Source organism: Mauremys reevesii, linkage group 6 (genome assembly GCF_016161935.1).
Source record: "Mauremys reevesii isolate NIE-2019 linkage group 6, ASM1616193v1, whole genome shotgun sequence".
Classification (NCBI taxonomy): domain Eukaryota; kingdom Metazoa; phylum Chordata; order Testudines; family Geoemydidae; genus Mauremys; species Mauremys reevesii.
The window spans coordinates 58,384,696-58,411,094 of NC_052628.1; the positions used below are offsets into that span (position 1 = coordinate 58,384,696).

The following is a 26,399-nucleotide window of genomic DNA, read 5'->3' on the forward strand; positions in this document are numbered from 1 at the left end:
CACAGATCTCCAGAGTCCTCTATCCTGGGCCATTCGCTCTAGCTGTAGTTGGGGTTATTTTTTCCAATGTGCATTACTTTACATTTATCCACATTCAATTTCATTTGCCATTTTGTTGCCCAATCACTTAGTTTTGTGAGATCTTTTTGAAGTTCTTCACAGTCTGCTTTGGTCTTAACTATCTTGAGCAGTATAGTATCATCTGCAAACTTGGCCACCTCACTTTTTACCCCTTTCTCCAGATCATTTATGAATAAGTTGAATAGGATTGGTCGTAGGACTGACCCTTGGGGGACACCACTTGTTACCCCTCTCCATTCTGAGAATTTACCATTTATTCCTACCTTTTGTTCCTTGTCTTTTAACCAGTTCTCAATCCATGAAAGGACCTTCCCTCTTATCCCATGACAACTTAAATTACATAAGAGCCTTTGGTGAGGGACCTTGTCATAGGCTTTCTGGAAATCTAAGTACACTGTGTCCACTGAATCCCCCTTGTCCACATGTTTGTTTGACCCCTTCAAAGAACTCTAATAGATTAGTAAGACATGATTTTCCTTTACAGAAACCATGTTGACTTTTGCCCAACAATTTATGATGTTCTAGGTGCCTGACAATTTTATTCTTTACTATTGTTTCAACTCATTTCCCCGGTACTGACGTTAGACTTATTGGTCTGTAATTGCCTGGATCACCTCTAGAGCCCTTTTTAAATATTGGCGTTACATTAGCTGTCTTCCAGTCATTGGGTACAGAAGCCGATTTAAAGGACAGGTTACAAACCATAGTTAATAGTTCCACAAAAAATTTCACATTTGAGTTCTTTCAGAACTCTTGGGTGAATGCCATCTAGTCCCGGTGACTTGTTACTGTTAAGTTTATTAATTAATTCCAAAATCACCTCTAGTGACACCTCAATCTGTGACAATTCCTCCAGTTTGTCACCTACAAATGCCGGCTCAGGTTTGGGAATCTCCCTAACATCCTCAGCCGTGAAGACTGAAGCAAAGAATCCATTTAGTTTCTCCGCAATGACTTTATTGTCTTTAAGTGCTCCTTTTGTATCTCAATCATCCAGGGGCCCCACTGGTTGTTTAGCAGCCTTCTTGCTTCTGATGTACTTAAAAAACATTTTAATACCTTTTGAATTTTTGGCTAGCCATTCTTCAAACTCCTCTTTGGCTTTTCTTATTACATTTTTACACTTAATTAGGCAGTGTTTATGTTCCTTTCTATTTACCTCACTAGGATTTGCCTTCCACTTTTTAAAAGATGCCTTTTTTATCTCTCACTGCTTCATTTACATGGTTGTTAAGCCACAGTGGCTCTTTTTTAGTTCATTTACTGTGTTTTTTAATTTGGGGCATACAGTTAAGGTGGGGCTCTATTATGGTGTCTTTGAAAAGCGTCCATGCAGCATGCAGGGATTTCACTTTAGTCACTGTACCTTTTAATTTCTGTTTAACTAACTCCCTCATTTTTGCATGGTTCCCCTTTCTGAAATTAAATGCCACAGCGTTGGGCTGTTGAGGTGTTCTTCCCACCACCGGGATGTTAAATGTTGTTATATTATGGTCACTATTTCCAAGTGGGTTATAGTTACGTCTTGGACCAGCTCCTGTGCTCCACTCAGGACTAAATCGAGAGGTGCCTCTCCCCTTGTGGGTTCCCGTACCAGCTGTTCCAAGAAGCAATCATTTAAAGTATCGAGAAATTTTGTCTCTGAATTTCATCCTGAGGTGACATGTTCCCAGTCAATATGGGGATAATTGAAATCCCCCCCACTATTATTGAGTTCTTAATTTTGATAGCCTCTCTAATTTCACTTAGCATTTCATTGTCACTATCACTGTCCTGGTCAGGTGGTTGATAATAGATCCCTAATGTTATATTCTCATTAGAGCATGAAATTACTATCCATAGAGATGCTATGGAACATGTGGATTCACTTAAGATTTTTACTTCATTTGATTCTACATTTTTTTTCACATATGGTGCCACTCCCCCCCCCCACCCCGCACAACCTGTTCTGTCCTTCCGATATATTTTGTACCCCGGAATGATTGTGTCCCATTGATTGTCCTTAATCCACCAGGTTTCTGTGATGCCTATTATATCAATATCCTCCTTTATCACAAGGCACTTTAGTTCACCCATCTTATTATTTAGACTTCTAGCATTTGTGTACAAGCACTTTAAAAACTTGTCACTGTTTGTCTGCCCTTTTCTGATGTGTCCGATTCTTTTTTATGTGAATGTTTCTCGTCTGATCTGGCCCCTAGATTATCTTCTTCCATCCTCTGCTCCTGACTATAACCTGGAGATTCTCTATCAATAGACTCTCGTCTAAGAGAAGTCTCTGTCCGATCCACATGCTCCTCTGCAGCAGTTGGCTTTCCCCTATCTCCTAGTTTAAAAACTGCTCTGCAATCTTTTTAATGTTAGGTGCCAGCAGTCTCGTTCCACTTTGGTTTAGATGGAGCCCATCTCTCCTGTATAGGCTCTCCCTATCCCAAAAGTTTCCCCAGTTCCTAATGAATCTAAACCTCCCCTCTCTACACCATTGTCTCATCCATGCATTGAGACTCTGAAGCTCTGCCTGCCTACCTGGCCCTGCACGTGGAACTGGGAGCATTTCTGAGACTGCCATATATCATGCATATAATACATGTAGTGTAGTACAGGTTAGTTAGCCAGATGGAGTTAGCTCTCCTAGTGCTCACAACTAAGAATGGAATTTGCTGATTAGACATTTTTGTCAGTTCAGTTTTAGTCTCATGTTGGGCTCCACCTAATGTTCTTGGTGCATACTACTCCTTGGGATTTTTCACCCTCTCGTTACAAGAGAATACCATAGTCTCAATGCAGCTTCAGTTCTGGGCTTAGTTAAATTACATATTGGAGTTGTTTACTTTAATAAACCACAGCCCACTGCAGATTGAACTATAACTACCATATTTAGTTCATTCTTCATGGTCTTGACTGTGAGCTCTGGTCTCAAAAAAACCCAAACAAGTTTCTGATTTTCTTATTGCCTATGGGGGGACCAGTTTATTTTAAAAATATTTTTCTTGTGAACTCTTTAAAGTTGTGGAAGGCTTATGGAATTCTGTGTAAATAATTATATGGGTACATGGATGATTTTCTAGCAAGGAGGTCCTCTGTTTATTAGTTGAGCTAATAATGAATGTTGAATTATGAACACAGGAAATATGTCTAGGATACATTATTATATGAAGGTTCAAAATCTAATGTCTATTAAGGAATTTTCCCAGTAAGGTCATGATTCAGCAAACTTTGCCTGTTCCACAAAGCAATTTAAGTACTTGCTTAACTTTAAACACATGCTTAAGTCCCATTGATTTTAATGGGACGTAAGCACATACTTAAGTGCTTTGCTAAATTGGGGCCAGAATTAGTTTCATGGTATGATTTTAGCAGAAGTCCACTAAAGGTTTCTGCAGAAAACCAGAAGTTAGTAATAGAGACTAACTTTTGCCTCCAGTGATTTTTACAGTTTTCTAGGATTATCTCCCCAGTAATCAGCCTGACAAATAAAAAGATTTGTGTTTAACATACAAGGTTGTAAAGTCAAACAGAAATAATAGGTGCTGGCCTTATGCTCTTGCAGGGTTGGTTGGTTGGTTGGGTTTTTTTTGTTTTTTGTTTTTTTTTGGTTGAATGGTTCTTTTAGTGATACATGCCTGAATGTAACTTTAATTCAAATGGAAGTGTTAGAAAAAAATATCATGTTGATGATTCCTACATAGTACCTCACTTTAAAAAACACAAAGGTAAGCAATCTTTAAGCCAGAAGTATATTCTAGGTACTTTTTTTTTTTTTATTTACATAATCTTCAGGTACTTAGTCTGAAATGTCTGGATCTTATATGCTATCACTTTCTGTTTTGAGTATTAAACCATGTACAGACTTCCCTGTAGTCCAGTAGTTTCATTGTGAAATAGATGGGCATGTATTTCAGAAAACCTAGTTTCATACAGTTTAAGGCCCGAAGGGACTATTAGATCATCTAGTATGACCTCTTGTATATCACCGGCTATTACATTTCACCCAGATACCCCTACCTTAAGCCAAATTATTTTAGTTAGACTAAAGTATTTCAGTCCTTTGGAGTCTAAACTGTGTGCCACAGGGATGGAAAATATGTTCACATGATTCCAGCCTATAAACCACTCCCAATGCTTCAGAGAGAGGTTTAAAAAAAAAAAAACACAACAAAACAAAAAAAAAACTCCCCCACAGGTTCCCTGTCAGTCTGACCTGGAGGAAAATTCCTTCCAGATCCCTAGTTTGGTGAGCAGGATCCTGGGCATGTAAGGGCTAGTCTACACTGGCAATGTTAAAGCGCTGCTGCGGCAGTGCTTTAACATGGCTTGTGTAGTTGCGGCAGAGCTCTCTCCCAACGGTCTAAAAAAACCACCTCCACAAGGGGCATAGCTCCCAGTGTTGGGAGCACGGCTCCCAGTGCTGGTGCACTGTCTACACTGGTGCTTTACAGCGCTGAAACTTGCTGCACTCAGGAGGGTGTTTTTTCATACCCCTGAGCGAGAAAGTTGCAACGCTGTAAAGTGCTGGTGTAGACAAGCCCCAAGCAAGGCGCACCAGCCATGTATCTAGACAGAGGATTCTCTGAACCAACTCAGAACGCTGGTCCACCCTGTCCAGTGGCCTGTCTTCAGCTGTGACCAATGTCTGGTGCTTCAGAGAAAGGTGAATAAGAAAACAGCCACTCACCCACACAGAATACATCCAGCCCACTGTTCACTGCAGGGGGGAAAATCCTTCCTGACTCCTGCGGGTGATTGGCTGAAGGCCTGAAGCATGAAATAAGATTAGAGTCACTGTTTTAATGCAGACCTTCAGGTTTTAGAAGTGTGTTGAGGGCAGTGCAGTCTATCCTGGTCTCCCCATGGCTCATGAAGGAAGGGAATGAACGGAAGATTCAGATTCACGGATTCCAAAGCCGGAAGGGACCACCACAACTACCCAGCCCAACTCCCAGCACACACAAGCCATAGAATTTCTCCCTGAAGATGGATTAAAGCATATATTTTTAGAAAGAGATCTAATCTCATTTTTAAAGACTCCAAGCAATGGTTAGTCCACCACCTCCCCACTTAAGCTGTCCCAATATTTAATTATCCTCACTGCTAGGAAATTGCATCTTATTCCAATGTTGAATTTATCTAAATTCAACTTTTAGCCACTGGATCTTGTTATACCTTTGGCAGCCAGGCTGGACACCATCCCATCCTTCCTCTCTCCCCAGCCATCCCTGCCAAAACACACATTCAGATATCTTTCTATCTGTAAGTACCTATACACAGTGGTCAAAACACCTCTCCAACTTCTCAACATTTTAACTGAATAAGTTGAGCTCCTAAAAACCTCACATCATAAAAGTTATTTTCCAGCCCCTAGGTTATTATTGTGGTTCTCTTTTTAACTCTCTCTTGTGTTTCCATATCATTCTTGAAGTGTGTATACCAGAGCTAGACACTGTATTCTGGTAGTGGTCTTACCAATGCTGTGTACATAGAGGCAAGATCACTTCTCTAGTGTTCTCTCAACTTGTATATATTCACTCGTTAACTCATTTGTTTTAAGAGAGGCATAATTTTCCTACTCTTGTTTTTAAAGTGTATTGGAATAACATGTTACCTGTTAATGCACACGAACTGCAGTCACAGAATGAGATTGGATGAATCCTGAATTGTTTCCGAGACTATAAGATCAACATTTGTTATATTTGTAATCCATATGGCTGCATCTGCTTTGTGGCTGATTAGGAATTAAGAGAGGTGAGATGAGAGAGTGCTCCAGGTTAACCGCACTTCATTCAGATTTCAACTCCTGCATATCTACATTACCAGTGTGCCACTTTTTTACAGCTTTTGAAAAAATGTGGGGCCAAATTTATGTCTTGGTTACATATGTGCAACTCCCCATCAACATAACTGAAGTCAGTGAGAATTGTGTGTGTATAAAAGAGCATAGTGTTAAGTAAGCGTTAACTTTTTTGGAGAATCCCCATAGGTTTATGAAGGGGATAATGCTGTGTGGGGCAGCTGTCTCTGGGTCCAATTCTTGGGCCCTTCTCATCCACTGAAAGGTTTCCACGAGTGCAGGGAAGGCGAGATGGAGGTGGCTGGGGTGATCGCCCAGGTTTTCATCTCCTTCATCCATTCAGGTGGAATGAAAAATTTAGCTCATAGCATTTTGTACCTTCAAAATATAATTCAAATATTAACTAACTGATCAACCAATTAACCTTTACAATAGCCTTGGAAGTGGGTATTGTTGTCCCCGTTTTACAGACAGTCAGACAAGAGATTAAATAACATGCCTGAGGCCATGCAGTGAGCCTATGACAGAGCCCCAGGTAGGAAGAAGCAGCAACAACTTTACCAGAAGTACTACCAGCCCAAATTTTGCCATCAGATACACAACCATAACTGAAATCCCTAAAATCAGTGGGATTGCCTGGATGTAAGTGAAGGCAGAATTACACTCTATAATAAGCACTTGGACCACACTTTTTTTTGCCTGCTTCTGAACACTTATCTTTTAGTTGTAATAATACTGAAATAACAATAGTCTTCTGAAGCAAATACAGTCTCAGTTTTGTGTTGACCATATATGTTAGACTATGTAATCTTTTTTAATGTGTCCTGTTTGATATAGGCCAACAAGAGCTCATTATTCTCAAACTATAACAGGGTGTGCCTCCAAACATGTTAAAGCCTCTCCAAGTTTTATTTAAGCCATGAATCAGTCAGCTATTGTGCTAGTTACTAGGTAACATTTTAATATTTATCTCCAAGCCTGACATACATTCCTGTGTTGCATCAGAGGACAAAACTTGATCTGTTCTGTACGTTTAGATTGTGTTAAATGGAGAATACAGGGTTTGTTTGTTTTTTTTATAGCAGCATGTTGTTGGCTAGTACACGTGGACATACACACCACCATCAAGAACAGTAAAATGAAACCATCCAAAATTGTCTCATGTTAAACAGCCAACGTTATGTAGGTGGTCTAGCAGATATCAAACAAGCATGACACTTCTACATATTTATTTATTAACACGCATTTTTTGCTCACAGATAAGGGGACTAGATTGTGCCAGGTCCTTGTGTGATACAAGGATTGGGAGGACAAAAAGTCTCCCTCCACTGCCTTGCAATACCCATTCAAGGGAAGTGCCTGAGGCAGTTGAAGCCCTTGATCTCTGGGGACCACAGGTGGGACAGGCCTTCAGTGCCTCCCAGGGTACATTATGGCCCAGAAGGAGCAGGAAGACCCTGATAGCACTGTCCTACCCCCTCCATGCTATCCTGTAGAGCAAGTCAACTGCAGCAGAGGGACAACCTGTGCTTCTGGCCACTGAGGTTGTGGTCTGGTTTCCACACTACCCACGCTCAGGCCTTTTCAGGGGGGAATAGCTAGTGGATCCACATAATGGTTGACCCATCAAGACCAAAGCCAATCTTCTCAGACTTTTCTCCTTGAAGAATTAACCCCTTCATCTGTCGTCATTAAATAAACAGACATTCACAACACTAAGTGAAACTGTTTTGTGAGGTGTTTTGACAAGAGATGAAGACAGTAGCTGTTGTTTGGCATAGTCACATTAAACAGACTGCCTTTGGTAAAAGCTCTTGATGAATACATTGTCCGTTATTAGCACAAATTACAATATTGTGTGCACATATAGTGCTTAAAAGAGAAGAAGATGTGAATGCTTATTTCATGCATTTCAACTACTCTGTCAGTGTATTGTAAGTGAGAAAAAGGTGACTCAGAAAAAGTGTGGTGATGTGTATGTAGCATTACGTGTTTGGGGGTGGTGTGCTCATCTGTGTTAATGTGCGTCTTTACTACATCACAGTGAGGGTGACTGTTATGAGAAGGGGTGGCACAGATACTTGTTAGTCATGTAGCAAGAACTCAGGTGACTTTATATGTGTAATCTGCTTCTGCCTAAGGGTATTGTGTTGTAGAACAAGATATAGAGACCTCATCCCCTGGAGTTTATTTGTTACCTGAGAAAAGGTTGTCAAAAGGAATATTTGTTTCAACTCTTCATGTAGACATCTTTATGGATTATAATGCATTTTGTTTTCAGAATGTGCCTTTACTTTTCCATTTTTGTATTGCATCCACTCTGGAGAGAAAAATGGACTTGTTTACATACAGTATGCAGAACACTTCTATAGTTAGGTCAATTGTATGTTGTATCCCAAGTACATTTGGAGAAAGTAAACCTGGGACAAATATGTCCAGGATATAAGAAAAGAAGTGGAGTACAAGCCTGCTTGTCAGAGTTAATTATGCAGCATAGCTCCATTATTGCCTTAATTAGAGTTACACTATTCATTTGTTTTATTTCAGCTGAAAATATATTTACCCACAAATTTTACACGTAATATCTAAGAATCCTATACTTATTCAGTTTGTTTACTTTGTGCATTGTGATGACACTTTGTGTTATAAACAATTTCACTGTTTATCTTGTACACTTTTTTTTCCTCTTCGGTGTGGATATTTTATACAGCAGACCAGGGAGATAAAAATGTGACTAAATCCACAGTGTGATAGGGCATGGCTGCCACATAGTGCACTCTGCTGGTTGAGTGTGGCACTACCAGCTGCCTTAAGTTTCCTTCTCCGTCTCCTCATCTCTTCATACACTGTGCTGGATATGTGACTTAGCCCTCCAGCTGACCCACAAACAAACATAACTCCTTTCAGGATAGCAAAAGTCAAAATAAAAATCCCAACAAAAAAGGAAGGTTCTTCAGCCTTTCAGGGACTTCTCTTCAGGCCACCCTTTGGGCTATATTTGATTAGTCTTTCTAGCTCTGGGATAGAGTACTTGGCCTCCCAGGCCGGTTCCCCTGGAGTACCATTCTCTGCCGCTGCTGGGGTTCTGTTCCATGTATCCTTCCCTGCTCTAGTATAGAGCACTGAGCTCCCAGGCCAGTTCACCTGGAGTACCTGGCCTCCTGCCTGTGGTTCCACTCCCAGACTGATATCTCTTAGACATTTTATATAAGGCCCAGGTGTCCATTAAACTATCACTTGACCCTCCTTAGTCCTGCCCCCTCAGGCTGGGAAGCAGGGAATTAATTACAACTTGGGTGTGGCTTAAAGAGGTCAATCACCCAGTGACACTTCCAAATTGTTTTTTTTTTTTTTAAGCAGTTTTTTGAATTGCGTATGTCCCTTTAAACTTCCTTTAATTTTGTCCTATCTTTTTCTGTGATGGAGAATTCCGGAAGATTTTGGAAGTGCTTAATGCGACGCATTCACCATGGACTAATCTTAAATTTTTCTCTTTTTTTAAAGTCTTCTAGGAGAAAAGAGATAAATGAGGAAAGTGACATTGCCACTGTGTTCATGTGAACTATATTGTGAAGTGCAAGGTCCTACATTTAGGGAAAAAAAAGTTTAGATAACATTCCCCAGGTTGGGGACTGTATTCTGGAAAGCAGTTCATGATAAAGTTTAGAGTCTTGGTGGATAACGGACTGAACATGAGCTCCTAGGACAATGCTGTGGCTAAGATAGCTAATGTAATTCTTGTTTGTATAAACAGAGGAATATTTAATAGGAATAGAGAGGTGGTATTACCTCCATATGTAACATTTTTGAGACAATTACTGGAATACTAATTCCATTTCTGGAAACTGAAGGTAGATAAATTCAAGCTAAAAATAAGACATAGTTTTTAAATAATGAGGTTGATTTGACCATTGGAACAACTTACGAAGGGATTGATGCCTTCTATATGACTTGAAGTCTTCGAATCAAGACTGAATGTCTTTCTGAAAAAAATATGCAAAATTTGCTGTAGCTCAACTACAAGATATGGGCTTGATTTAGGAACCAGTTCATGAAATTCGGTGGCATGTGTTACATCGGAGGTTAGGCTAGAAAATCATAGTGATCCCTTCTGGCCTTAAAAATCTATGAAGCTAAGAGTGTATATTAAATGTTATTTTTGGCAACCTAATAAATCCAAGAGGATAAATGTCTTTGAGCAAGCACAGTAAAATATGAAAGAATTCTTCATATATACATTTAAATATCCATAGATGTTTCAGCATTGGAGAGCAGGATTCTTATATATTCCAATATTCAGTTAAAAATCTGCTTTTAGCATACTTAAGAGAAGAGGCTGTTTCTACATTATACCTTGGGAACCCTACCTACTGACAGAGAAGCAGAGTAGGAGTATGTTTTCTAGTTTGGCAGTGAATCAGGATAAAAGTGATAGGCCTAATCTCCAATCCTCAACCTGAATTTTAGCCTGAATTTTCACAAGCCTATATACTTGCATGATACAAACAAATGTATTAATAATCATCTTAACATTTTATGTAAAGCTGAAATTGTTTTGAAGTAATGTTTTGATTTTTTTTTTCCAGACACAGCCCCCCTCTACTGTTGCAACGAAAGCATCGGATATGAAGCCCACTGAAACAAAGGTATGAAGTCCTAAGGAATGAATCTTCACGATTTATGAGTCAGAAGACCTGGATTTTACTTCACATAGTCACTGACTCATTATATGACCTTGACGAACTCACTTATCTGTACCTGAGTTTCCACATCTGCAAAATAGGGATAAAGACACTTGTCCTCTTATGCAAAACACTATGAGGACTGTGGATTAAATTAATTAATACTTCAGAACCTCTGAGTTATGCACATAGGCCCTGATCCTGCAAACCCTTAATTACAGGTTTAACTTTATTTATGTGAATAGTCCCATGTGAATAGTCCCAATGAAGAATTTGGGCCTTAGTTAGTCAATGTGAAATCACATGTTCTCATTAATGATACCCGCATTCCTCTCTACTATCTTCCTGTCTTTTACATTTGTTGTGCTTGTGTCTTCAATAAGGTTGCAAGCTCCTCAGGGCAAGAGGCTGTTTCATCTATGTCTTTGTAGAAAGGGGCCTTAATCCTGATTCGGGCTTTTTGGTCACTGTTGTAATATAAAAAATATAATAATGATGGTTTCCCTCCTCTCTGCCTAGCTGTACATTCTTGCTCAGGATCAAAATATTGAAACTGACAAAAATCCTGCCCTCCAGAATAGGGTTTTTGCACATTTCAATATCTTGTCTGCTTTCTGAACCAGATCAGGTAGGGAACAATGTAGTGTGGTACAAGATACGGATTTTTCTAATGTTATACATATGTGACGTTAATGCCAGACTGATAGGTCTAAGTTTGATCGTGTCACTTTGAGGTTGAAGTCCACTGTCAGCATGTTTATGTTTTGCCTGTGTCCAGTTTTGGGCCCCACAGTACAAGAAGGATGTGGGAAAAATTGGAAAGAGTCCAGTGGAGGGCAACAAAAATGATTAAGGGGCTGGAGCACATGACTTATGAGGAGAGGCTGAGGGAACTGGGATTGTTTAGTCTGCAGAAGAAAAGAATGAGGGGGGATTTGATAGCTGCTTTCAACTACGTGAAAGGGGATTCCAAAGAGGATGGATCTAGACTGTTCTCAGTGGTACCTGATGACAGAACAAGGAGTAATGGTCTCAAGTTGCAGTGGGGGAGGTTTAGATTGGATATTAGGAAAAACTTTTTCACTAGGAGGGTGGTGAAGCACTGGAATGCGTTACCTAGGGGAGGTGGTGGAATCTCCTTCCTTAATAGTTTTTAAGGTCAGGCTTGACAAAGCCCTGGCTGGGATGATTTAGTTGGGAATTGGTCCTGTTTGAGCAGGGGGTTGGACTAGATGACCTCCTGAGGTCCCGTCCAACCCTGATATTCTATGATTCTATGAGTCTGTGATTAACATTACAGGAGAACCCACTTCAACATTCTAATTTAGTCTGAAGGCTGATTGGCAAATGAGCTTCACTTGCTAAAACTTCTACAAAAAAAACAGCAAAGGTTAAAATTTTCAAAGCTGTAGCACCTTTAAAATTACCAACTACTTGAATGTCAGAATATTTCTTGGTAAAAAGCAACTTTCTCCTTCTTTTTCTTTGTACCACCTCTGCCAATTCAAATAGTGCTATGCTGTAATTCCTCAAGGATGTTTTTCACTCAGCTCTTTTAATAGTCGTAGCTACAATGGATACCAAAATATCTAGTTTATAAATCTTAATCTCCACACACAGTCCACAAGACCTAGCTACTATACTCCTAACAATAAACCAGACAATTATTAAACCTTTGTCTAATCCTGCATGATCATCACGACTCATAAATTCAGAGATTCGTTGTTTGTCAGTCACTAATTTAAGATGTTTCCTGATGATGATAGATTAATTATGAACCTGCATCAAAGAGCAAACTCACTCCTAACATGCTCTTTCCGTGTGGTATTCTCTACATGATGGCAACTGGCTGGCCATCTATTAATAGAAAAAGTAGTCACCTCTCTATTAATAGACTCAAAATAAGCATGCCTGCAGGGAAAAAACTACAGTAGCAGGGCGTAATTCCCTGCCCGGCAACATTTGGGGACTCTAGAGCATAGAGTCCTGCAGGAATTTACTGACCTGTCTTTACGAAGGGAGAAGTGGAGCTACCTTACCTTGCCCTTTAATAGCTCGTGTATAATTCACATTTCCTCCTTGAAGGGGAATTGGTGCACCCAGAGGGACTTCCTTTGAAGGAAACAGAGTTGCTAGGGAGTAGGGCACCTTGAATGTCATTTCCTCTTCTTGGGAGCTTCTTTCTTGTGCGGACCCCATTCCCAGTGACCCGCTTCTCATTCGGTCCCTGTGCCCTTGTCTCTGCTCCTCAGAGAACTGTTTCCCATTTCTATTCCGTTCTACCTCTTCCCTTGCCCCCAGCCAGTAAAGACCCATTCCTACTCCCTCTTTGCCTTCAAGACTGAATGTCGGTCCCCCTTCCCAAAAAAAGAATAATCAGCTTTGTCCTGTGCAAATGGAAGCCATTGCAGCTGTGGCAGGGATAAGGATTTGTGCTTCATGGGGTTACCATGACATGTGAACCTCAAAGCCTTGTGCGAAGGTGGCTGGTTGGTTCATTGAACTGGAGAGGGTGGAAAGAGCAGGGTGGGTATTGTGGAGGGATGAGGTGAACAAGGTGGATGGTGCATGTGCTGCCACGGGGATGGGCAGAGCTTAGGAAGGGGGACAGTTTTATTCCAGGGGTCCTACTTGGAATTCATATTTGGGGACCCAACATGAATCATTATACCTTTGATCAGTAGGAACCTAGCTGCCAATAAAATAAGCCTGAAGAGGGGACACCATCAAGGTGTATAAACTGTTAGATAAACACAAACAGGTAAGCAGAGCTGTCCGCCAGATCCTGAAAAGCCTTTTTGCATCTTCAGGTGTAGCTGTTTTGAAATGTAATTTCTGTGTTGAATGACAAACAAAGCTAGTCTCCAATTATGATTCCTCTCCCTCTTCCTCCCAGATTGTGTACATCTGACTGTTCCTTCACTTTGCCTGTCCACCTCTCTGATGAACTCTGAAAGCAGGATCCTGATATGTTTCTTTATTATTTGCTTACAAGGTCTAAACAGGCCAGAAGAGCTCAAGTTGCATTTGCAAACGAAAACACATCTGGCTATAGATTTTATTTTCTAAATCAAACTATTACACATCTGATGCCATTTTTTACTGTGAACAATTCTGTTTAATGTTAATTTAAAAGAATATATTAACCCTCCCCCCTAGAATTTAAAACATAAACAATCCAGTAAATGTACAATCAAATTCCGAGAAAGGACTACTTGCTCTATAAGAAAATTGTCACATATAGTTACTAACAACAATATTGGTAAAGTGAGCAGCACAGAGGTTTGAATTTAACTCTCAGTAACAGATATCTCTAGCAGTTTCAGTACAGTGGTTTTCATGTACAAACATAAATGGTAGTAAAATATTTTATCTCATTTTTCCTGTAAGTCTCTCTACGTTTCTTGGGAAATGCATTTTTAAAAAACCTGAATTTGTACTTTAATACCAGGCTACTTCAAGCCATAGCCAGACCAGTGGACAGCAGTCTCACAGCAGGAAGAGACACAAAGTTCAGGTGATGCACAATTGACTATGTCTCTGTCTGCAGTCACAGCAGCAGCATGTTTTCATCACTTAATTACTTCCACCACGAGTCTTTCATGTATCATGCTTATTAATATTGCAGTCTTCCTTATGGGCCCAACACACCTTGGCGATCAATCATCAAAAACAAATTCTAGTTCCTCACACCTTCATGTCGGTTGCATTTCCTTATTGCTGCAACCATCAGCTAAAGGCAGCTCACGGCAAAAATCTGTTTGATTGATAGTGTAATACTGTTAGAATAAAATTTCTAGCTTCATCTCTGCACAAACACACATAATCTTCTTGGACCAGAAGACCTGGAAGATTAGGATACTGGCTTTGATAACTGATTTACTTGACTGATGGTGTTAAGTGTGTGTGTGTGTGTGTGTGTATGTATGTGTGTGTGTGTGTGTGTGTGTGTGTGTGTATATATATATATATATATATATATATATATATATATATATATATATATATATATATAATGTACATGTATTTGTATGCATGCATACATACATATGGTAGGTATACAAGTGTACCCTCTCTATAATGCCCTTCATAATAGTGAACCTTTGGCTATAATGAACCTGGTCCCTGGATCCCGCTTCCGGCCCCCGGGCCATGACGGGGGCTGATAGCTCCTCCAGCCACGGCAGCTTCAGGGTTCAAGGTGTCAGCCTCGCCCCAGCGGCAGGGCTCTTGAACTCCAGGCTATAACAAGCAAATGGCTTAGATCCCCAAGGGGTTCATTATAGTGAGGTTATACTGTAGTGTCTAAATGCATGCATGCATGCAGACTGTGAATGTATCTGAGAAACAAAACTTCTTGATCAGTTTTAAAGTACATGGAAAGTCTAGAAAGTATCAGTATGTTTAAAATATATGGTCTATGAGGTGCAGTGATTTATTTTCAGTGTGGAGTACAGGAAATTTCACTCCTACCTCCAAAGTATTTCCTGTTTCTGTGGTTTGTATGATTATTTACTGCATACGTTACAATGTGGTGCTATATACTTTAATCTGCGGTTTCAAAATCTTTGTGTCGCTTGCACCCATGCATGCATGTGCACATGCACACACAACTTCAGAATTTCACATGTAAATTTATTGTGGATGTGTGCATGGGTTTAATAAAATTTCACAGTGGGGTCAACTAATCCATGTAAACGCCAAATACATCTAAATAGTACTTTATAATGCCTCTCAAGTGAAAGAAAAAAGCATGCAAAATAACAGTAGACCAATTGCATGCTTAAATAATAGTCAAGTGGTTATATCCATTGTTTTATTTTAAAGGTGATTCTGTTGTAGGTGACTATAAAAATGTGGGTCCTTATTAGTTTGTTTCTGACTCTCTAAATGTGCTTACCGTCCAAGTAAAAATGTGTTTTCTAACTGATGGCTTGAAGTTCAACTTTCCGTATGGTTACTGGAGCCCGGCTTTCACTCAATGATTATGCAGCTAAAACTTAGAAAAAATACTGTTGATGATACATGATCCACTGAAAACTCTAGCTGACTCTCCAATAGCTATGTTAACTTTGAAGGAGTACAGTAAAAAACCTAAAATTAATAATAATAATAATAATAATAAAGTCAGGCCATGTCTATACTGCAGCGATTTGCCACATAGCTGTATTGCTCAGGGGTGTGGTATGTGACGGTTATAGTTGTGCTGGCAGAAGCCCCAAGGGTAAATGCTGTTATACTGGCAAAGCTGCACTTTTACTGATATAGCTCAGACTAGTCTATGCAAGAAAATTAGATCGACCCAGCTTCATTTCTCAGGGGTGTGAAAAATACACACCACTCCGCAACGTAGTATGATAACCTAAGTCCCTGTGGAGATGATAGTAGATTAATGGAAGAATTTATCCGTTGACCTAGCTACTGCCTCTCGGGGAGCTGGATTTACTATAGCGATGGGAGAGCCTCTCCCGTCACTGTAGTAAGTTTCTACGTTTTAGTGATTTAAGTGTAGACATAGCCTTATTTTGCTTGGGGAGAAGAATAAGCTATGCCAGCAAAAGCATAGCTATGCTAGTATAGCTGTGTCCGCACTGGGAGTGCTTTGCCAGGATAGTATACCAATATAACCATGGTCTCAATAAAGTAAGCAGCTATGACTTAGAACAGGGGTGGGCAAATTTTTTGGCCTGAGGGCCACATCTGCATATAGAAATTGTATGGTGGGCCATGAATGTTCACGAAATTGGTGGTTGGGGTGTGGGGAGGGGGTGAGGGGTGCAGCTCTGGGGCGGGGCCAGGAATGAGGAGTTATGGGTGCGGGAGGGGGTTCTGGAATAGGGCAGGGAGTTGGGGTGTGGGAGGAAGGGCTCTGGGGTGTGGATGAGGGGTTTGGGGTGTGGGAGGAAGGGCTCTAGGGTGTGGATGAGGGGTTTGGGGTGTGGGAGGAAGGGCTCTGGGGTGTGGATGAGGGGTTTGGGGTGTGGGAGGAAGGGCTCTGGGGTGTGGATGAGGGGTTTGGAGGGCAGGAGGGGGATCAGGGCTGGAGCAGGAGGATGGGGTATGGGAGGAGGTCAGGGGTGCAGGCTCCAGGCGGTGCTTATCTCAAGCAGCTTCTGGAAACAGTGGCATGTCCCCCTCTCCACCTCCTATGCAGAGGCGCGGTCAGGTGGCTCTGCGCACTGCCCCGTCCACAGTCGCCTCCCCTGCAGCTCCCATTGACTGCGGTTCCCAGCTGCAGTTCCTGGCCAATGGGAGATGCAGAGCTGGCACTTGGGGCGGGGGCAGCATGCAGAGTCCCCTGGCTGCCCCTGTGCGTAGGAGCTGGGTGGGGGGGGACATGCGAGCCACAGCATATGCGGAGCGGGGCAAGTCCCCAACCCTGCTCCCTAGCAGGAGTTCAAGGGCCAGATTAAAAGGTCTGATGGGCTGGATGTGGCCCCTGGGCCGTAATTTGCCCAGCCCTGATTTAGAAGCTGCGATATTCAGTAACTTTTTTGGCAGTAACTGCACTATTTTATTTGTTGTGGGAATTCATAACCTTGTATATACAAGATATTGATTCTACTTTTTGTACTTTGAGTTGTGATGAATCATAGTAATATTATTCTGAATGTTGCTGAAACAACTTTTCAGTTTGGAAAACTGAATTGGTTACCTTTACTCAGTTCTCTTATTTCATGGCCCAAGTGAAATGAGTATATAAATTGTGTGTGTTTATCTGCTGTGTTTTGGCCCTGCTCCAGTAACTTACAATGCATGAACAGGGTCCTGTGCCCATGTGTTGTAAATTGGAGGGTGAAGGCATTATTTATAATGCAGATGCATTTGAGTGTTCGTGTATGTATAAAATATGCAATATGTTTTAAAACATAAGAACAAGTAAGCTTAAATATGTTTTAAAACATAAAAAGAACTAAGCTGCTTTTTTGATTTTTTGTTCTGAATATATTTTTTTATATTTTTTAGAGCACACAAACTGCAAAAACAGAACCTGGAAAAGTAGCACAGTCACTAAAGGTAAGCTACTACTTTTATTTAATCATTGTGCGTTGTTCTTCTTCAGAGAAGTTTGTAATGATAAGCTAAATTCTGCCACTACTGGACCAGATGCTCCCATCTTCTCATATGGGTGAAAGGAAACAAACCTGCCTGCAGATGAGGTAGGAACAGGAGCTCCGCTGTTAGGAGTTGACATAGCACATTTCTGGGGAGCAGCCACTCTGTTGAGCTTCCCCTCTACCAGCAGATTTCTAAGCAGAAACCAGCATTAAATCCACCCTGCTCCGTTTACCCTTTTAGGGCATGTGTGGGTGGGAAAGAACAGAGAAAGCTGACCTCACTGATTCTCAGGGAAGGGAGGTGCTCATAGAGCTTGATACAGAGTCTGCATTGCTGCATGGATGCCTCAGAATTCACAAGGATATAGTCTAGGGCTAGGCTTCTCCTGTGTACTTCTTTCTCTCCTGCAGAGTTTTCCTAGGGAGAGGAATAGGTAACCCTATCTGCCTAATAAATATCAGGTTTTTTTAAGTTATTTTTTTTTTCCCCCTCTTTCTCCTTCAATAGGCAGGGGAAGGAACCTGAAAACTAGAATTTAAAAAAAAACAACCCTAAAGTAAAAACAAGGCAGAATGATTCCAGTACATTGGGGTGGTTGTTATTTTTTATTTTTTGGCAAGGACATATGCAAAGTTTCAGCCCATTAATATTTTTGCCCAAGATGAAAATACACATTTACAAAGAAAGATAATCCATACTTATAGGTTCTTCCAAGATCTTTTCTCTCAAACTTTGAACAGTGAATGAATGAAGAAAAATTCATTTCCACAAACCTGGACTATGCTTTTTCTCATATGGCACCTGGGCGAGAGTGAACTCGCCAGCTGAACTAGCTGAATATAAACTGTGCCTTCCTTTGAGATTGCTTGAGAGGCTACAGGAAAAACTGTCACTATGAAGTAAACAAATGAGAATGTATAGCTAACAAAAAGGATATAAATAACTTGAGAGAAGTATTTTTACAACCCTTTGAAAGACCTCTTTATGTTTAAAGCCTGGCTACAACTACTCCCAGACGTGGCTTTCCACTTTCTAGTATATTAAATCCTATACAGATGAGCGTTCACATGATTGTGCCCTTAGGATGTGTATAATGTGGTTGGAGCAGGAATTGTATCTTCCTTTGTTTATGCAGCCCTGATATTCAGAAAATAATAATTTCCTGTCTCTTTAAATTGTCTATCAGAACAGATGAAAGTTACATGTATGTTAAGTAAACTAGACTAAAAATCCATTGAGTTGAATACCACTTAACAGTTAAATATTTTCTAATATATGCTAATATATCTGTATTATTTTTGACAGCCAGCTGATTCTCAAACTAAACATCAATCTGAAGAGAAGCAAAAGGAACCTGGCGGGGTGAGTTATTTACATGTTCTTCTCCTTTTGTTTGTTTCATTGGTTTGTTAGTTTTCTCAAAACAAAAACACAAGAATACTAAAATCTGTCCTATATATTAATGGCATATTTATGGTTGTACAGGCAAAAAGCCCATCCAAACCTTCTGTAGCGAAAAGTTCTAAAAAAACTAGTCCAGGAAAAGCGGCCACCGGTCAGACTGAAAAGTCAACGCAAGTATCTTCAATAGAAGAACCAAAGGTAAAGCAGAAGTGGCGAGCCCTTTATTACTTTGTTTGTTTATTTGTGTTGAGGGAGCACCTACTAGCCCTAGTCATGGACCACATTGTGCTAGACATCTGCAAACACTGAACAAAAAGACAGTTCTGGTCCCAAAGACAGACTGCCTTTCTGAAGGGATGTGTGACAAAGCTTTTTGTGCTGCATTAAACTACAGTCAAGCTACATTAAGCATGTATAAAACTTTACTGTTTGGGATTTAATGGGACCTTTGCATTTTGCTTATTTAACTGTAATAATACCTTGAATGTACTGATTCAAAAGCACTGAGAATAGTGTTGCAAGCATTGTCTACAGAATATACATGACTGAACATCTGATTGAAAACAGCCTCTTTTATTATGTATTCTGCAATAATGCCAAGCTTCATATCCTCTCTTAAGCCATTCTTAGCTTTGTAAGGTGTCGTGGATGTTTTTGAAGGTGAACCATGTACAATTGCTGGCAGTTGCAGGCCTGTCTAAGACAGAAGTACTGCACATTTGAGACTCTTGTCACATTCCCCTGCAAACTCCGCATTGCTCAGGCTCAGGCCACTCTTTGTATATGTCTGCATTGCAATGTAAACTCAGGGTTAATAGAACTCTAGTTAGCAGACCCTGGGTTTGTTAACCTAGGGCTTGAGCATGTACACTCAGTTATAACCCAGGTTAGGAACTGTTGAACCCTGGGTCACAAACCCAGGGTCTCCAGTGCATTATGTGGGCCCAAGTCCAATCACCCTTATCCCAGACTTCCTAGCATCCTCCCAAAATGTGGTTGCTCTAGCTCTTTGTTCATGATGCTGTGTGGGAAAACTTGACCTGTCACCAAACGTGACTGTTCAGAGGACAAAGCAAGTTCCTGTCTGATTGTGGAATACTTTTGGGAGACTCCGAGCACAAGTCCAGTAAGGCTGCATTTACACTGTAAAGCAGCAGGGCTTGAACCCTGCGTCCTGGCTTGACTCAGGCTCTGACCGTCCACCTCCATGGGGTATTGGGACCCTGGGTCTGAGCCCTGCGTTAGCATGATTTTTGTGTTGACAGAAGAGGGGTTAGGCTTGAGCCTGAGTCTTTACACTGCAATGTAAGCCAAGGGTTCGCATACCCTTTGTCAATTTGTTCCTCTCTTTGCATCCTTAATAGAACACGTGAGCAGATTGGGGAGCCTAGGGTCTATCAAGGGTGTGTGCCTCGCTCTGTTTAATACATGAGCGCTGCCCTACTTGATGTTTGGCTCCCTTCTCTGTTGAGTGTTTCAGGCAGATTTTTGAGTGCCAACGACTGGCCCAAATGTGGAAGAGGAGCAGGCTGGCAGGATGCAGATGTGCAGCACTCCCCACAGCCTGCAGGACTGATGGGAGCTTAAGGAGAGGGGAAAGAAGAACAGAAGGGGTAAATTCAGAGGGGTCAAGGGGAAAAAGAGGGCAGAAAGGAAAGTGGGAGAATAAACGTTCAGATTACTGTCATTGGGTAAATCTCTCTGATGTCTGTCTAGGATTTAGGGTATGTCTACACTGCAGTGGGAGGTGTAATTGCAGCACCAGCTGGCATACCCACCCTAGCTTTAATGTAGCTCCCATGGCTAAAAATAAGGGTAGAGACAGTGGCATGGACCCCAGCCTGAACTGTACAAACACGTCTGGAACTTGAGGTACATACTTGTGTTGCTGCATCTACACTGCTATATGGAATCAGCTAGCTAGATTAAAGCTAGTGTTGGCATTCCTACCTGAGCTGCAGTCGCACCTTTGATTGCAGTATAGAGGTATCCTGTGACTTGGTGACTCAAGCTAGATAACATGGAGTGTGATGCAAAATCATTCCCTGTACACCTGAACCATGAAGACTTCCTGGACTGTAAAGCCTCACATCTTTCACGTTTTGCTTGTAGGGGAATGAGTTAGAAAATTGTGGGTAAAAATCTCTCATGATTTGTGGCAAATTTTGACGTCTGAGATTTTACAAATTTATTTTACCTCCTGTATTTTTTTGTTTTACTGCCTTAATTTCCTAGCCTCTCATGCTGCCTTCATGGCTTCCCTTTCTCGACAGATCTTACTTTAGGGAGATGGATCTGCATCTGGAGTGGGCTGTGCCAGATTGTGCTGCTCCTTGTAGCTCCCAGGCAGTGGATTTGAGGGGAAGATTCCCTAAACTCCTCCCTCTCGCCACCTCCAAAGAATCAAAAATCAAGGCTGAGGAATATACCATGTTTTCTCAGTTACTAGGTGCTTCTTTACACCCAGGGTGTCTTCAACTTTGGAGTGTATCTGGGCAGGGGGTAGCGGGTGTTTGTAGAGAGTCATGGAATCTGTACAAACTTGCAGCTGCCAGACTTACTGCTTATTAAAAAATAGCATGACCAATTTTGGTTTATTCAATTTAATATGAGCGCCAAATATTTTAGTAGATAATAAACTGTTTGATTAGAGAGAGAAGGTGTTTGGGATAATGCCAACATCTATTGGTGAGAGAGACAAGCTTTCAAGCTTACGCAGAGCTCTTCTTCAGGTTCTGTGTAAACTCGAAAGTTTGTCTCTCTCACCAACAGAAGTTGGTCCAATGGAAGATACTACCTCAAATACCTTCTTTCTGTAGTATCCTGGGACCAACACGTCTACAACAACACTGCGTACAAACTGTTTTAGTGTATGTTAGACTTGAGACTGCATAATGTAAAGTACAATCTTTTTTTCTCCATCACCAGCTGCTGTTGTTGGACTTCAGTCATCTATTGAGTCTCAAGTTAGTTCAGTGAATTAGTGTTTTTTCAGAGGAAGCTGCAGTAAATGAGAATTTCAGAGACTCAAAACTCAGCTTCCCATCTTGGTGTTTTATACTAGTAGTGAACCCTGCATATGAAGAAATATAAACTAGCAGAGTAAAATTACCTATTTTAGTGCATTTTTGGTAGAGTTTTATAATCTTTTTATAAAATACTTACTAAACTTTGGTACCATTTGCTTTTTAATTAACTTTCTCCTTCTGCACCAGAAATCAGTGTGTCGTTTGTCATAAGCTATACTATCTCAATGTTATCAGAGGAACAAAAGAGAGAATCCCACTAAAACTGCACCTTTCCTTCAGCACAGAATGTTGCTTAGCAGCATTAATAATCTTTTTCCTGTTCTGTCCTTGAAATTTGCACAAACGTTGTATTGACAATTGGAGTAATGTAGGATATATACTAGGGTAGAACATTTCCATTATAGTTCTCTTTTTAAAATTGTTAACACAAAGTCATATACACAAAGTCTTCTATTTTTTTCCATAGCCTAAAACTGAAAATAAATCACTAGCTAGTGGTGCAGCTGGTGCAGCTGCAGCTACAGTTGGTGCAGTCACTGCTGCTGGTTTGGTTGCGACAGCTGATAAACCAAGTACTGAGGTAGGTAACTATAGTCTAACACAAATCAGCTGCTTTGTATAAACCTAACTCCTTTACACTGGCTTTCAGCACTATTTTCACCTTTCTTTCAGGCTAAAGAAAATAAATCAGCAGCTCCGTCTTCAGCTGTTGAAGCTGCACCTACTAAGCCACCTGAAAAAGTAGGTAACAATATACTGACATATAAGCCCTCTTGTGTAAAACACACCTTTCCCAATTTTTAATAGCCTTTCCCAAATCTAACATTGTTATCAATAATACTTCAGTATGTTTCATCTTTAAAAATAAATCTTTACAACATATTTAACTAATAAATCAGCTGACGACAAATAATCTTGTTACTGAAATTCAGAGGTAACTGGTAAACAATTATCTTTGAAAATGTTTAATGTCTGTTGAACTTGTATTGATTCAGAGCAAGTTTCTAGTTTGGGTTTCCAGGAGTTCTCTGCAAAGGATCCTGTTTCCTTCCCCCTGCTCTCCCCTTAGGTTTAAGAAGAGAGAGATTTTTTTTTGTCTTTTTCTGTTTCTTTGCAGACTTACATTAATGCTACACATTGTGATACATCTTTACATGCTGTGCAGTGCCTAAACTTGTATAACTGTCTGCTTATTTTTCTAGTCTGATGTAGATAAGGCCTTAGATGACCTGATAGATACGCTAGGAGGACCTGAACAACATGTTCCTCCCAGTCCAGTCTACGCTGGCCCAGAAATTACGGTATTGAATTTCTTACGTCACTTGTTATCATATGGGCTGAGTAATTATCCCTGTGATCCCATAACATTTGAAACAGATTCACAGTTTCTCTGTAAAACATAAGGAATGCCTCCCACACAATACTAGTGTTGTTTTTAGCTGTTAAGAAATGTTGCAACTATAGATCTACAGTAGAACACAATGGTGAAGTGTTAGCAACTTTTTTCCAATTTGCTATTTGAATTGGTCACCAAATATGGGCTTGTCTGACAGATTTACAAAAGAACATGTTTTTATCAAAGTTGCTGAAAGGGGAGAGAAAAAAGCTTGGATAAGTGAAGGGAATTCTCTGTACTTACTTTTTTATTTGTCACATAGTGGAGCATTAGGAATCTGAGACAATGATCATTTCTAAATGTGGATGTGCGGGGAGAAGAGCGGTTGCAATTGCAGTTGATGGGGAGGGTAATGGAGAAGTAAGGGAGTGGAGTAGACAGAGGTGTTTCCAAAAATATGTAAAATTCACATTTTATCTGTATCTACATTAAAAGATTGAGATTGACCATTTATTGTACTTGACTCTCTCTCTCTTTTCTCAGAAGTATCATTAGTGAGTATATCACAGGGTGGCTGGCCCCTTGACGAGGGAGCAGGACAGTACACCTGTGACTGGTCAGCTGACCTCAATGAGAGTTAAAAGAGGGTACCTGGGCAAGGGGGAGACACTTGATGAGTCAGAGCCAGAAAGCTGCAAGAATTAAGAGCAGCAGGCAGTCTCGCAAGGAGAGGAGGAAGTGGGAACCTGCTGGGGGAAAAAGCTCTGGGTGATGTGGTGCTCAGCGACCAGAGCATGGAAGATTCCTGAAGGAAGGACAAAGAGGCAAAGGGGACAGTGCACTGGGAGCTGTAGCCCGGGGTGGGCTGAGGAACTAGTTTTGTTAATTTTGCCTGTGTTGGAAGAATAAAACTGCCTGGAAAGAGACTCTGGGTGTGGCAGTGGGTTCTTTGTGAACTGGGGAGAAGGCCAGTTTATTACAGGGTAGAATGTCACTTTATATAGTTATCTTTGTAAATTAGTAACTTAAATTTTGGTTTCAACAAACATTAATACAACATTAACTTCTTGTTTTTGTTGCAGGATTCATGTTCTTCTGCATATATTGAAGAACTGGGTAAACGGGAGGGTTCTATACCTCCAGGGTACAAAAAATTATTGGAGGTAAGTAAAGTGAGCAAAATAAGACATGCAATAGAGTTCTGCTTGTATACTGGGATTATCTTCCATTCACCACAGAAATAACTCTTCTTTCAGGGTAAAGGAGATGACCAAGCTGTACCCCCAGAAAAAACAGAACCACCACCTCAGGTAAGATTTACATCTCAAAAGGTAAAAATAAGTCATCATCCGGTTCTTGGGAAAGTTCTAATTAACTTCTTCTGACATCAGAAAATGCCAAATTCCAAGAGGTGCTGACCACATGCAGTTCCTGTTGAAGTCAATAGAAAGCTTCTGGAGTTCTCACACAGAATTTTTAATTAACATAGATGGTCTTGGAAAACTGAAAGAAGTTGAAACAACTAAACCAAATACTTTTGAGAAATTGAACCTGATAATATTAGACTAGCTATTGACAGTTCTGGATGCAGAAATCCTTGAGTACTTTGTGTGGCAAAGAATGCTTAAATCTGTGTGCTTAGCATGGTCATAAGAACAGCCATACTGGGTCAGACCATCTAGCTCAGTATCCTGTCTTTCGACAGTGGGCAATGTCAGGTGGTTCAGAAGCAATGAACAGAACAGGTAATCATCAAGTGATCCATCCAAATTGCCCATTCCCAGCTTCTGGAAAACAGAAGGTAGGGACACCATCCCAGCTAATAGCCATTGATGGACCAATACTCCATGAATTTATCTAGTTCTTTTTTAAACCCTGTTATAGTCTTGGCCTTCGCAACATCTGCTGGCAAAAAGTTCCACAGGTGGACTGTCATTCCTTTAGACTAGAGCAGGGATCAGCAACCTTTGGCACGCGGCCCGTCAGGGAAATCTGCTGGCGGGCTGGGATGGTTTGTTTACCTGCACTGTCCACAGGTTCGGCCAATAGCAGCTCCCACTGGCCGTGGTTTGCTGTTTCGGGCCAATGGCGGCTGCAGAAAGTGGTGTGGTCTGAGGGATGTGCTGGCTGCTGCTTCCCACAGCCCCCATTGGCCTGGAACGGCGAACTGCGGCCAGTGGGAGCTGCGATCTGCCGAACCTGTGGACGCTGCAGGTAAACAAACCGTCCTGGCCTGCCAGCGGATTTCCCTGATGGGCCATGTGCCAAAGGTTGCCGATCCCTGGACTAGAGTTTGATTTCACTATAAGTTTATACCTAAAAGAAAACGAAAGGCTGCATTTTGATGTGACGTGTAGGTGTGTTTCTTTCTGAGACAAAAGTATAACAACGGCCCCTTAAATACATATTGCTACTTCAGTAAGCACACAGCGCACATGAATTATAAACTAGGTTTTGACAGCCCTTGACCTTTGTATGTTAACCATAATCTACTATGCAATTTCTGTTTAGAAACCAATGACAGATGATGATATTGCAGATGCTTTGTCATCTGATTTTACCTGCAGTACTTCTACTCCTGGAGAGGAGAAGACAACTCTTAAAGAGGTATTCATTTTGCTAACTGAGAATTTTTTAACTTTACCGTTTTTACACTTTTTGCAAATTTTCCCAGTAACCAAACATTTCGTTTTCTCCTTACATAACAGAAGCCAACAGCAGAAGGAGAAATTGTACAAGCACAGTCAACAAGTTCAGTCAGGAGTTCAGCTCCTCCTAAGGAGAAGAAACCAAAACTGGAAGAGGTATAGATGCTCTCTTTTTTGACTAATTTAATTATGATATATCTGTATTTAACATACTTCATGCCAAAATGTGGGCTTGATCCTGCAAGACATTGAACATCCTCGGCTTCAGTTGAAATTCTGTTGAACATATTAAGTACAACGGGAATTGCAGGTGCTGAGAGCCTCTCAGAAGGTGTTCTCTGCATGTTATAGGATTGGGCCTGCGAGGGTCAA

At 40.9% G+C, this 26,399-nt stretch overlaps 1 protein-coding gene across 5 annotated transcripts in view; it reads left to right on the forward strand.

Annotated features, from left to right (window-relative positions):
* CAST (calpastatin) overlaps window positions 1-26,399 on the forward strand; it is a 96,337-nt gene that overhangs the window by 32,171 nt on the left and 37,767 nt on the right. For 3 of the 5 annotated variants that reach the window (XM_039543404.1, XM_039543405.1, XM_039543407.1), the window contains 12 exons: window positions 10,456-10,515; window positions 14,003-14,068; window positions 17,518-17,568; window positions 18,916-18,972; window positions 19,096-19,212; window positions 22,510-22,623; window positions 22,716-22,784; window positions 23,246-23,344; window positions 24,462-24,542; window positions 24,636-24,689; window positions 25,891-25,986; window positions 26,088-26,183. In XM_039543404.1, coding sequence (XP_039399338.1) covers window positions 10,456-10,515; window positions 14,003-14,068; window positions 17,518-17,568; window positions 18,916-18,972; window positions 19,096-19,212; window positions 22,510-22,623; window positions 22,716-22,784; window positions 23,246-23,344; window positions 24,462-24,542; window positions 24,636-24,689; window positions 25,891-25,986; window positions 26,088-26,183 — 960 coding nt within the window. The remainder of the gene's footprint in view (window positions 1-10,455; window positions 10,516-14,002; window positions 14,069-17,517; window positions 17,569-18,915; window positions 18,973-19,095; window positions 19,213-22,509; window positions 22,624-22,715; window positions 22,785-23,245; window positions 23,345-24,461; window positions 24,543-24,635; window positions 24,690-25,890; window positions 25,987-26,087; window positions 26,184-26,399) is intronic. The other 2 variants (XM_039543406.1, XM_039543408.1) reach the window with 1 other exon arrangement.